Source organism: Scomber japonicus, chromosome 20 (genome assembly GCF_027409825.1).
Source record: "Scomber japonicus isolate fScoJap1 chromosome 20, fScoJap1.pri, whole genome shotgun sequence".
NCBI lineage: Eukaryota > Metazoa > Chordata > Actinopteri > Scombriformes > Scombridae > Scomber > Scomber japonicus.
Genome location: NC_070597.1, coordinates 14586975 through 14599556, shown reverse-complemented (window position 1 = coordinate 14599556; position 12582 = coordinate 14586975). Strand labels below are relative to the sequence as shown.

General features: G+C 37.9%; 1 protein-coding gene across 1 annotated transcript; it reads right to left on the bottom strand.

The window, feature by feature from the left end:
* Positions 1–2046: 2046 nt before the first annotated feature.
* On the bottom strand, positions 2047–11235 carry lgi1b (leucine-rich, glioma inactivated 1b). The gene is made up of 10 exons (XM_053341187.1): positions 10943–11235; positions 10718–10789; positions 9266–9337; positions 8666–8737; positions 6537–6608; positions 5464–5633; positions 5051–5215; positions 4569–4789; positions 3118–3364; positions 2047–2642 (listed from the first exon to the last, which is right to left on the bottom strand). Exons 1-10 carry the CDS (start codon positions 11152–11154, stop codon positions 2293–2295), a joined length of 1653 nt encoding a protein of 550 aa, XP_053197162.1. The 5' UTR covers positions 11155–11235; the 3' UTR covers positions 2047–2292.
* Positions 11236–12582: the final 1347 nt, after the last annotated feature.

Below are 12582 nucleotides of genomic sequence, written 5' to 3'. Positions count from 1 at the left end.
GGGTGCATTATATTGAATGTTCCTAATATTTTGTCCACACCATTAACATACATGAGGGGGGCAAAATATTAGGAATACTAGTCAATATAATGTACCCCAGTACGCCACCACCACTTAACACGATCGCAGTAATAAACATAACGTAGAATTAACACCTCTTTGACAATAACACAAACTGAAAATGTATAAACTTTAAGTTCCCCTTTACAGTTTTTATAAACTATAGGTTATATAAACAATAAACAAATGGTTTGTAACACACTATGAAGTAGTTATAAGCAGATGTAAGTGTTTATGAATGCATTGGTACTAAGTATTGTAAATAACTGAGTGCCTTAAATGGTAATTGACACCTGAAATGAAAAAAAACCCATCATTTTACAAGTGAGTCAACAGCAACAACAATAAAAGAAGTGCATCTTTGAGTTTGCATTTTAGTATTTTATTACTACTGTACATAAAATACATTAAGCAAGATGACAAAGGAATGGCTAATATCCTCTCTCCTTCCCTATCTAAATAAGACTAACACAAGTAAGCCTATACTGTTTTGCAGAAGCAGCATGTTACACAGCGTTTAAGGAGGTGATCCTTGTTTTTTCTATACTAAATTCTATATCTATGAAAAATAAAGCATTGAGTGTGGTCCCCTCTACATACAAAAAGCAATATCATATAAATTACTTTACACAGTATTGTAAAAACGTAAACATTATATTTGGCAAGTTGTTGTCAGTGAAGTTGTTAATTGTTATCAGAATTCTGTCTCCTTTGTGTCAGAATAAGAGGACCGTGTGAAAGCACAGGTACTAGGTGTTGCACAGTGGTTGGCTTTTAGTTCGCAAAGTAAAGACAACAATAGTTTTTGTCAATGAGGGAGAAAAGGGGCAAGAGTGCAGTGAAAGAGAGAGGGCTGGGTGACACAGTGGGACGCTTCCAGTAAGTCATTCATTAGGAAGCAACACTAGGAGTGTCTACGTCATGCGTACAGTCTTGCTTAACTGATGGGCATAGAGTAGACAGGACAGTACAGTTGCGTGGATTCTTCATTTCACGTTAGGGTCACTTCTATAAGTGTAATGTGACTACAAGAGACTGACGGAGCACAGGTTGACTAGCTGCCAAACTGCACTAATAGAATTGCTGGAAGGTAGTATTATTTCCAAGATCTTGTCATATAGCCACAAACTACATACTGTATGACAGTGCTAACTATAATTTTGCTGCTGTTACGTTATCATGAAACTTTTACTAGATTTCAATTTGAAAAGCATTTCTGAGACATTCTGTGGACCCATCTTCTACAAGGAATGTATCAACTAAGTCTCAAGAACTCTAATGTGAGTCTAAGGTGATAAAGTGAAATTTGAATGTCTGTGACTGTATTGAGAAAACCGAGTTAAATGTTATTTCATTCTACAGCCTTAGTATGGTAGATAGTAGATGAAATTAACCTACACACAGACAGCCTCATGGTTTGTGCACAACATCCACATAATTTATAGTAGCTTACAGTCCAGTGCAGAATTATGTATGTTATGACACTGAAGTCATGAAGTAAATTACCCTGAAATACCTTGTTAGAATTAAAGAAAACTTTCCTGTCTTGTATGTCTATATTGTTTATACGTAAAACTGTATATCACCTGAACACATTTTTGCCCCTTTTTCTCACAAAAACAAACAAAAAAAACCCTGTTATTGTACGATCATTAGCACTACCACATTTTAGATCCTTCCTACTAAATTCCTACAAGAGAAATAAAAACAAAGTATGAGGTTGAATAGGAAAAGTGTGTATGTCTGTTGTTTAAACACTGCAAGGGTTCAATAACAGACATGTTTTGTTTTTTTTAAACCTGAAAGATAGTCAGTTTGCACCGTAAGTGGAATTGAGTTTTTTTAATGGAGAATAAGGCATTCCCAAAAAGGAGGAAAATAATGTTTTTTTAGTTTTTTATCACAATGAATTGCAGCAGGTTGCCTGAAATAGGCATCAGGGAATGTAGAATATGTTTTTACTGTCATGGAATCTGTATAGTGTATAGTGTCAGATGTCTCAAAATAAACTCAATTAAACAATTTCAAACACTTAACTTCAATTTAACCTAACCCAAAAGTTACTGAATTGTATTAAAGTATATTTTTAGATCATTTGAGCTTCCGTTTGAAACTTCCTTTCATTTTAATCTATGTGGAAACTGCTGGTGGATTCTAATGGGTTCAAAAGTTTAACAAAATCAAAGAAACAAAGGTATAAGTGGATATAGCTTATCCAAAATGAAAGGTGGTTTAATTACTCAGATCTATCATGAGGTGCTCATATATCTGAGTTTTTCCCTTGAAGCTGGATGCAAGCAGGAACACCCGGTCGTCAATAGATACCAGAGAAAATGCCCGAGGCGACTGGATATTCAGCTCCTGAGATGGGACAAACTGGCCCCTCTTGGTGTCCCATTGGTAGACCTGCGTCAGTGAATAATCGCTACCCAGGATGGCATACTGCCAGTTGCCGATGGAGACGGGCTGGAACACCATAGAGCCACGGGAAGGAAATGTCTGGACCTCTTTGAACATGGCACCGTCCCAGCGCATCACCTTGGAGTCCCCGATGAATCTTGTCAGGCATATAAACAGGTCACCTTTGAAAAGGACAAAGATTCAAGGGACTGTCTCGTGATTATTTGCACTCAGGCCTAAATCTGGAAAAAACTGTTTATGTAATTTTAAAATTATTTATAAAATATAATATCTGAGAGAATATTACACAGTGATGATTCATGAGCAGTAGACCGTGACATTGCCTCCCACTACCTTAAAATTAGACATGTATGACATGCTGAGCAGTGAGAGCCAAAATGTAATTACAGCTAAGAGTTTGAGTCATAAATACTTTTAATAAATTAAGTACTTCAAAGAAAATGTTGACCCCAGACCAAAGTTCACTGTCGATCATATTGCACACCCCTGACCATCTGTATAATGTCATCTACAGTCCATGCTCTGAATATGTACCAAAGACAAACAAAGTTACACTGGCAGACACTGTGATATGGTTAGAGATGGATTGCAGTGTACACAATGTCCTTTTAGTCTGTGCAAAAATAAACCTCTCACCTTTGACCCGAAAGTGTTTGACGGAGAAGACGTCCTCCATCTCTGGTATGTCAGTCCTGCGGTCAAACTGTTTCTGGCTCCTGTTCCACTGGTACACAACTGGCCTCTGGGAGCTGCTGGACAAGATCAGGTGGGCTTTGCCGGAAATCTCCAAATATTCAACATCGGTGTCTCGGAACCACGGGTGAAGTGACTGATGGGAGTAGAACCCATTGCCGTTCCATTTGTACACCGTTGTGGAGCCGGCCTGCAAGAGAAACAACTGTCAGTTCAGTTTAGTACCTAATAGTGATCCATACAAACTAACATAGCAAAAATGAACAGGCTGATTTCAAATTTTAGAATTCCGGGGCGAAGATGTATGTTGTAGTGTATGTTTTTGTGTTAGTGTCCCCAAACATATGTGAGAGCATATGCGAACATTTGGCAACGCCAGGGTAATCAGCAAGAGCAGACACAAAACGACATACTGCAGAGAAAAACACCAGGGGGAAGGAAGGAATGGCTGACGTGGTGAGAAGTAGATTAGGAGTGCAGTATGCATACATGGGTGGACACAATAACAAAAACATCTACATAACATAAGGGAATCAAATACTACAGCACTACAAAAAAGCATCATTGAAAATCTTTGAACCAAGCAGGTAGCTACAGGACTGAAACATAAAGCCAGTGCAGAACTAACTTGTCTTTCATGGTCTCAATTGCTAGTTTCAAGTCTTCTTCAATTCAGCATGATGTTCATTTTGTAAATTATGGTCCCACTTAGAGTAAAATAGACAATAATGCATTGTATACTTTAGGGCGTAGTGTTATCTTGTATTTGACAAGTTGCTACTGTGGTGACAACATTGGTTAGGTAACGCAACTACAAAGAGACCCTCTAAGGAGTTGTATGTACAGTTTTTCCGGCAAGTACATTTAGTTTTAATGGTTTTAAGCCTGTTATCTACCAGCAAATGTAGCATTAGCATTATCTCAGTTAACTGCATCGTGCTAACCAAGCTATCAGCTAGTGTTAGGGTTAGCTCAACCTTCTTGTCCAAATATTCTCATCACTTCCGGCTCAAAGATGGCAACTTTTTTTTTTTTTTTTTTTTTTTTTTTACAGTATATGCTTTTAACACACATTTTTGTTGCAAGTACATTTAGTTTTAATGGTTTTAAGCCTGTTATCTACTAGCAAAAGTAGCATTAGCATTATCTCAGTTAACTGCATCATGCTAACCAAGCTATCAGCTAGTGTTAGGGTTAGCTCAACCTTCTTGTCCAAATATTCTCATCACTTCCGGCTCAAAGATGGCAACTTTTTTTTTTTTTTTACAGTATATGCTTTTAACACACATTTTTGTTGCAAGTGTGTGAGAGAGGAATTCCAACATTGTGGGTGTTACTTGGAGTAAAAGTAAACATCAAAAATTTTGAAAATTGGACAAGGAAAAACAGCCAACCTTAGAGCTGTCAGCAATGACAAAGAACGACTCTCCGTCGACCATGAAGGTCTCTATGTCGTTGGGTTTGCGAATCTTCAGGATGTCAATGTCCTGGATTTTGATGAATTTGTTGGCGGAGGTGTCACGTTTGTAAATGTGAGAGCCACCAAACAATTGGGCCACGATGACAAAGAGGTGGTTGTCAATCACCATGGGCTTGCAGACCACAGTGGAAGTGCCTGAATGAGAGGAACACAAAAATTAAAAAACATTGATAGCTGAGTTTATTATGAATACTAGAATAACAGACAGTGAACTAGCATCTGTTTTGAAAACTTTAAAGGCTACCTAACCACAGTAATACAATTAATATACTTAATAGCTCTCATTACAGAGTCCATTAACATTGAATCATGCTTGTGCTGCTTAAAATGGCAACATTTACACCTGATTCACCCATTACATGATATTGCTCTTTACTTGTTTGTTTTTGAACTCACTTTCAATGGTGTCATAGGTTCTGAAGGTCATCTCAACATGATCCCATTCCAGGAAACTGCATGTCCCAGCAAATGGTTGGGCAAACACAACATACTGATCTTTGCCAAAGGTGAAGGCCTCCACCGAAATAGACTCAAACTTCAGCGACTGATAGGAGGCAAACTCTGAAAAGCATGAATTATTGTAATTCAAAATCAGTTCAGATTTACATGTTTATGAAACACCACAGATTAGATTTCCTAATTCTTGAAGTATAAACATGTAGCAAGAGCTTTATTCTCAGAAATGAAAGTTTAAAAAAAGACAGGGATACGGAGACAAGAGAGACAGGGTGAGGCAGTCAACTGGGGACCATAAAGCTATTGTTGGTGTAATACTTCTATTAAGGGAGACAGACAGAGGAAGATGATACCTGCTGTGATGCAGTCAAAAGAGTGTGGCAGCAGGTCATTGATCTTCTTCCCTTGGTGAATGGGTGGACCGCTGCAGTAGATCTGGTCCAGGGTGGCGTTGGTATGGTGCATCCACTCCACCAGCCACTTGAGCTTGCAGTCACATACCAGGTTGTTTCCTCGCAGATCCCTATTTATCAGATATATTATGACATCGTAGCATAACAGTTTTAGTGTGCACGATATATTGAATCATAATTTTAAAATATTTGACAAAAACATAGTTACACTCAAAGGTAGTCTATCAGTATATTAGACGTACTACCTCTGAAACATTTCGTATGGAATATATATTTTGTGTATAAGCTTTTCATTTGCAATCACTATTCTTTCAGCTCACTGTCTCCCCTACTTGGCTGCACTTTGCCTTTATTCCAGGAAAGCCACAACATCAAGTGTCCTATCTTCCGAGTAGTCTCCACTCGTCGCCCACTCTTAGTCTAAATTGCTCTTGACCTTGGATGTGTGTATCAAAGCCACACACATCATACACACACTGGAGCCTACATTATTCCAGCTGATTGCAGCAGTCAGACCAAAGCCAGCATCCAATTCTTTTTTTTGGGTAATTGACTTGTTTTTCCATTAAACCTGACATGCTGGCATCCAAACTCAAGCTTTCCTTGTCTGCCTTTCATATATTTTATCTTCTTTTTTTCTTTCCCCTGCAGCAGGGAATAGCTTCTTCTACAGTCTGTTACTTCTTTCTTTTTACTGCTTCATCGTTCTTCATTGAACAAGAATTTCTTCCCTTTTTAGCTCAATTACCTCATATTATTACTGTATTTAGTCCAATTGTTTTACTCAAATGTGGCAATCAATCCTTTCTCTGAATCTATGTATTTATTTTAGACTGAACAACAAACAAGTCAACTATATTGTGTATTTCCAATCATAGTTCATATAACCCTAACTTTATTATTTGACATAAACACACAGGCATCAGAAAGCTAGTTAAAAGACTAAACATATAAAGTATAAACACATACAAAATGATTAGCAATTATTAATTGTCAGAATAAATCACACTCACACTTTGGTCAAAGCGTCCATGCCCTTGAAAACATCTTTGGGCAGCATCTCAAGGTTGTTGTATGCCAGACTCCTATTGAACAAAGACCAAAAAAAAGTGTGATTGAATTAGAGGTAGACTGTCTCCTGCCTCTGTACAGACAATAGTCATTGATTCATTATACTGTATTGCAGGCTTTCCATTGGTTGTTTTTCCCAGATGACAGGAGAATGAGGCGAATAAATAACTTAATGTCCCAATAAAATTAAAAGCAAGGAGTACACAGGTCTAGCACTGAATGCTTGACAAAACTCTGCTGACAAAGCATGATTGTATAACAGGTGTTAAGAAGGTTTAACTGTGAAATGGAAGGGAATAAATTCATTAGTGATTAAGGGAAGTGCAATACATTTGGGTAGAGGGCAGGAATAAGATATACTGGGAAATGGTAACCTGATGTTCTTTAAACACCCAACTTATCCATTAGGTGGAGATGTAGTAGATAGTATATGATGCCCTTTATATAGGTCATACTTTTTAACTGAATAGCAGTAGCATTGTTGCATGTTTTATGTCCCTGCTCTAAGACTGTCAAGTAGATAATATCTTTGCCAGCCGGTTAAAACCAACCAAGAAGAACAAGCTCGGAAGACACATCCCTTCTGAGTGAGAGACTGAACTCAAAACCAGAAGGAGATGTGAATGAAATGGAATGTCAGTGTAATTCGTGAATGATGCATTATTTATTTGAGAGTCGGCTATCCAGGGTGGGAGGCCATTTTACTTATTTTGTGCAAGGCTGCACTCTCTAAACAGATGGGGATAGAGCAGAGTGGATAGGATTAAAGCAGGACCCATGTCTGTGCAGCTTGTGTTTGTTTTTACTGTATAAAATGTAATCAAAATACAAATTATAATATTTTTTTTGGTATGAAAGTGTATTTACTCTTCTGTAACACAAAGGAAGGTAAATATTGAACAGAAAATTGCACTTTATCCCATCATAATAACTGCTGAAATCTATGTAATCCTTGGTCAATGAGATCAATGGTTAGATTTACCACCTATTATTATTATGCCAAAGTCATACAGAACCCTTTTGATACTCCTTGGGCTATCAATAATACATTTATGTAACATTGTCACCCATCAAGATTTCATTGGGAGACTTTCTTGCCAAGAGTTAGATGAGAGGATTGATCAATCTTGATGTTTGTATGCTACATATGTAGAAAATATCTCTAGTGATCGCAAATGTTTGACGAGTTGTGTGTTTATGCTATGCTAAGCTAGCCATCTCCTGGCTTCAGCTTGTTATTGAATTATTCCAGTCATACATAATGAGATGCACATGCATGCAAATATTTGGCTGCACTGCACTGTCTATGCTCAAACTGTGTTAGGAACGGCCTGTCAGAAACTCAGGAACAGATTATAGGTCACTCGGTTAAGGTTACAATACAGCTATATTTAGTCTCGACCTGCAGGTCACTCACGTTCTCAACTATCTTTAGTTTTGGCAGACTTTGCAGCTCAGGACAGTGAAATAATTTTACAAAGTTTTACAAAAACATTGTTAAGAAATGATCATCATCATTTGCTTTAAATTGAGTGCTATTCTAACCCTAACCCTACATTACTTACCTCATACACAAACTATTTTTTTCCTATAGTACATTTGTTAATCACATTTAAACATTTATTTTTGTATCTATCCCAACCACATATAATGACAGTTAAAGTCACAAAGTCATTCAACCCTAGTATTTTACTACATCTAAAGACCCTGAATCTGCCCTTCAGCAGCTAGATCCAGTTATAACACCTTCAGCCAGTAACCTTGGACATCACCACTGGCTGTAGCACTTCTGCCTGCTTTGCACTTCTGACAGTGACAGAGTGATTCACAGTGAGAGAAAACAGGAAATTGATACACAAGTACTGAGATACCCATGGGGTGTAATATCCCATTACCTTTTTCTCGTGGTGATCATATGGTGAATGGAGATTATAAAAGTGGCTGCTGCAAAGTATTGGTGATTTGGGATTATTTAGACGCAAAAAAAATAAAACAACAAGGGAGATGGAGTAGAATGAGTTCCTTTTTAATAAATATAGTAACATGGCCATCACAGAAACAGAATACTTACAGATGTATCAGTGCTTTAAGGCCCCGAAACGCATACGGGGATATTGACGCAATCCTGTTATTTTCAATGAATCTGCAAATGAGAAATTTCTCATTAGCATTTTGATAGATTATCAAGAGGCATCCCAGACTAATATGAAGGCAACACAAAAAGCTGAAATCTGTAACTTCCTGCACATCACCTCACTGTGCAAATACTGCAGTTTTGGACTTTTATATAGGCCTAATATAACAGTATAATATATAATACCGTATAAGTACATATTATACTGTTTCCTAATAGTGTTCTGCAGTTCATTCACTTTGAAAGAAAAAAGTCAAAATTAAATAGACTTTAAAGTACCAGTGTCATGCCAACATTTCTTTATTTTTGAGTCTGGTGTTGATGGACACTGTTGTTCCTCAATGCAATGGCCAACAGATTAAACCAAAAATAAAATAAAAATAATGAATATTTAGGGAACCATTTTTGCTGAAGTATTTTAACATGGTCATATCTTGATCGATGTTCATTAGTGTAACTTTTGTCAGCTTAGAAAAATACAGTAATTTGTAGACATTACAGTCTAGTACATTCTAGAGAGTAGGTCCTAATACTTACAGATATTCAAGATGTGGTAAACCTTGGAACGCATCCTCATCTATTAGATCAAATGAATTTGCTGTGAACAATCTGCGGGAAAAAAACATAATAGGAGACTAATTTAAAGCTTCAGATTTACTTCCTATTTCAATACACCAAAACTGAGTTGTGATTGCAAACCACCAAAGACAGCAACTCTGAGTCCAAAACAGGGACAAAGACAGGATATGAGATCTACTGTTACAGTAACAGACAACAGACTCATTCAGCATTTCTACCCACATTATGTGGTTCAAGAATGAATGAAATGAATAAAACAGAGACATGGCAGCTCACTCCTACATGTTTTTCATTAAATGAATGAAAGAGACAAATGGTTGCCACCTCCTACATGTTTCTGAGTCACCCTTTAAACAGTAATGTAAGAATACTATTTAAAAAAAAACATATTGTACACATATCAGTGTCATCTGCTCGTAAATTGGTATTATGAGAATTTGAAAGGTTCAATTCCGGATACTGTCTATTCTAAAAATAACATATATGTCATCAATATTACAAAACATTGAGCGATTTAACCACAAAAGTCCTTCAAAAAGAGGCTTTAAGGGTTGGAAATCTCATTTTGAAATGGTGGATTTTTACACCCACAGTCTGCTCACGTTGGCCATTGATTAGGTAGAACTCTAATGGGGGTTAAGATACTCCGGGTCACCTTGGCAGTAAATAAAGACAAAAGGGGCTTTGACAGTCATTCACCATGCAGCCCCAATTACATTTACACTCCTTCTGGTCACAGCTGCATGCTCTGGCATCAGCAACCTCCCACATTTTAAAGTTCATGCACGTTCAGACTGATTTAGTGTCATGTGAGCATACAGAGGAACTGATGCCAAGAATAATGTTTTGCATTGAGAAAATGATGCTCAGTTGACAGCATGCTATTACTTGCAATAAAGCAAATCAAGTGTGATTAGAGAGCACAGTTAAGCCTGACCTTGCTGTTAATTTGTAAGTCTGCAGTAATAAATTGCTCAATAGTCTCTAGTCCTAACAAGTCAATAGATGCATGGCTATTTGTGTGGCTGTAATTTTTGTGGATTGAATTCTGTCTCCCTGAGTGCTATCTTGTTCATTATTTATCTCTCTCTATATACACACACACAGCTCCTCTCTCCCCTATCCCCCAGCCCCTGCTGTTAGTTGCTGTAGCCATGTGGTCTATTGCATAATCCTGACACAATTACAGAGAATCCCCCTTTAAATCTGCATATCAGCCTCCATACAAGCCATCTGGGGAGACCCTGCCTCATTGTTTAAATCTGTAAAGCACTGAAAATGGATTTACACACCAGATAGATAAATGAATGGAGGGAGGGAGGGATAGATAGATAGATAGATAGATAGATAGATAGATAGATAGATAGATAGATAGATAGATAGATAGATAGATTGATTGATTTTACTCACAGCAGTTGCAGGGCAGGTGTATGAACAAAGCTCCCTCCAGAGATTTCATTAAATCCAGACTTGACAAAAGATCTGAATGGATAGAAAATATATTGAAAGGTGATTGTGTTAGAAAATATAATGGGACAGAAGACATATTAAACTATTCAGCCTTTTGACAATTCACCTCATGACCGTGATATTGCACAATAAACCAATTGTCTATTGAGGTGCAGGGCCACTTACAGTGAAACAACGTCGGAGGGGAAAGTGTGAGGCACAGATCGGACACTCTCACACAGGGCATTATCTTTGGTGCAGGTACATCCAGTGGGACATCTGGGCTGCCTTACTCTCCGTCCGTCCGCTAAGACCAAACAGACAGCGGCCACCCAAACCAGGAGCGTCCATCCTTTCCATCCTCTCCATCCCCTCACTGTTCTGCCCGGGTATCCCATTTCCTTCTGTCACTGTCACTCCTGCACATGCAACTTCTCGGCAAAAATCCACGAGGTGTAACTCCGGAATCACAGGATCTAAAAAGACACAAAATGAAATAAAAAAATATATATATTTTTAAAAAAAGTATTTATCTGTCTTGTTTGTTTTAATGATTAAAGCCTGGCGTTGTTGCGCTCGGATGCAGGCTTGTGTCTATGCTTCTAGCGTCTCAATAGGAAGGCATCAGTCCAGCGGATTCGTTCTGCAAAGCGCAGGATTACAAATGCGGGACAGACAGTGCATGAGACGAGAGAACAGGCTCAGATGCATGTCATGAAAGGGAATTATTTCAAGAATCTAAATAAAAACTCACTGGAAAAAAAAATCCGGTCTATTTATCTAGTTATCTGCTTACAAATAAGTTGTCTTGTAGACTAAATGCTGAAGCCATGAAAGGAAAAAAAAGCCCGTCAGAGAGAAGAAAGAGAGAGAGAAAGAGATGGAGGAAAGAGAGGGGGGGTAGAGGCCCCAAGGTGCGCTTTTTTATCAGCAGTGCCAGCTATTATTTATGCGCGCTTCAGAGCCGCGCATGGCTAATGGGAAGCGGCTATTCATGAGGCTCTGTGCAAATGCACCTGCCTCACTCATTCAAATGCTGCCTCTTTTCTTCCCTGCTTCGGCATAATAATGACATTAACCGTGACAAGAAGATGATAATTTACCGGGTGGTTAAAAATAAACATGAAATATGTCATTTCAGGGATATTGTGACATAATAAAAGTATAACCTGCGGCATATTATGATTAGACAAGCCCCCCAGGAATGAATAGCATTAATTTAACTGTTTTTTAATTCATTTAGTATATCATTTTACAATTGCAGATTCTCACCCAGATAATGAATTTAGATAAAGCTATAGTTCATGTCACTTTTGTTGAACAAATGATGTCAGGCATTCATGGTAGGAGTTGTTTCTCACATCCTGTCCTTTTTTTTCAATCTAACATTGACTGCTTTGTTGAGTGCAGTGGGTTGTAGAAACGCCATAAAACACTCGACTTTTGTTCTCGGACTGTCACCCTGTCACCCTGTCACCTCTAATAAACCCAAAAAACTCAGTTATACTGTAACATTTTTCAAAAGGCATAATACTCTCTTTATTTTCCATCTAGTAACCCATTCAAACGCCTACATCCATCGTCTTCATCTGCATTGGGAATGAAAGATATCACCTGAATCATTCATGCTGTGTTTGCTGTATTCTTCATGTTTTTCGACAGAAGACGAACGTCCACTTCATATGAACAGTCTTTTAAGTCACGACCTGTTTCTTCTCCTCCTATAAATCTGTATTCATTCTCATTTTAAAGCATTTGAGGAATTATTTCATCTTGTCCCAGCAAAGTAATGTATGAAGTTAGGCTAAACGTCATCAGCCCGCGAC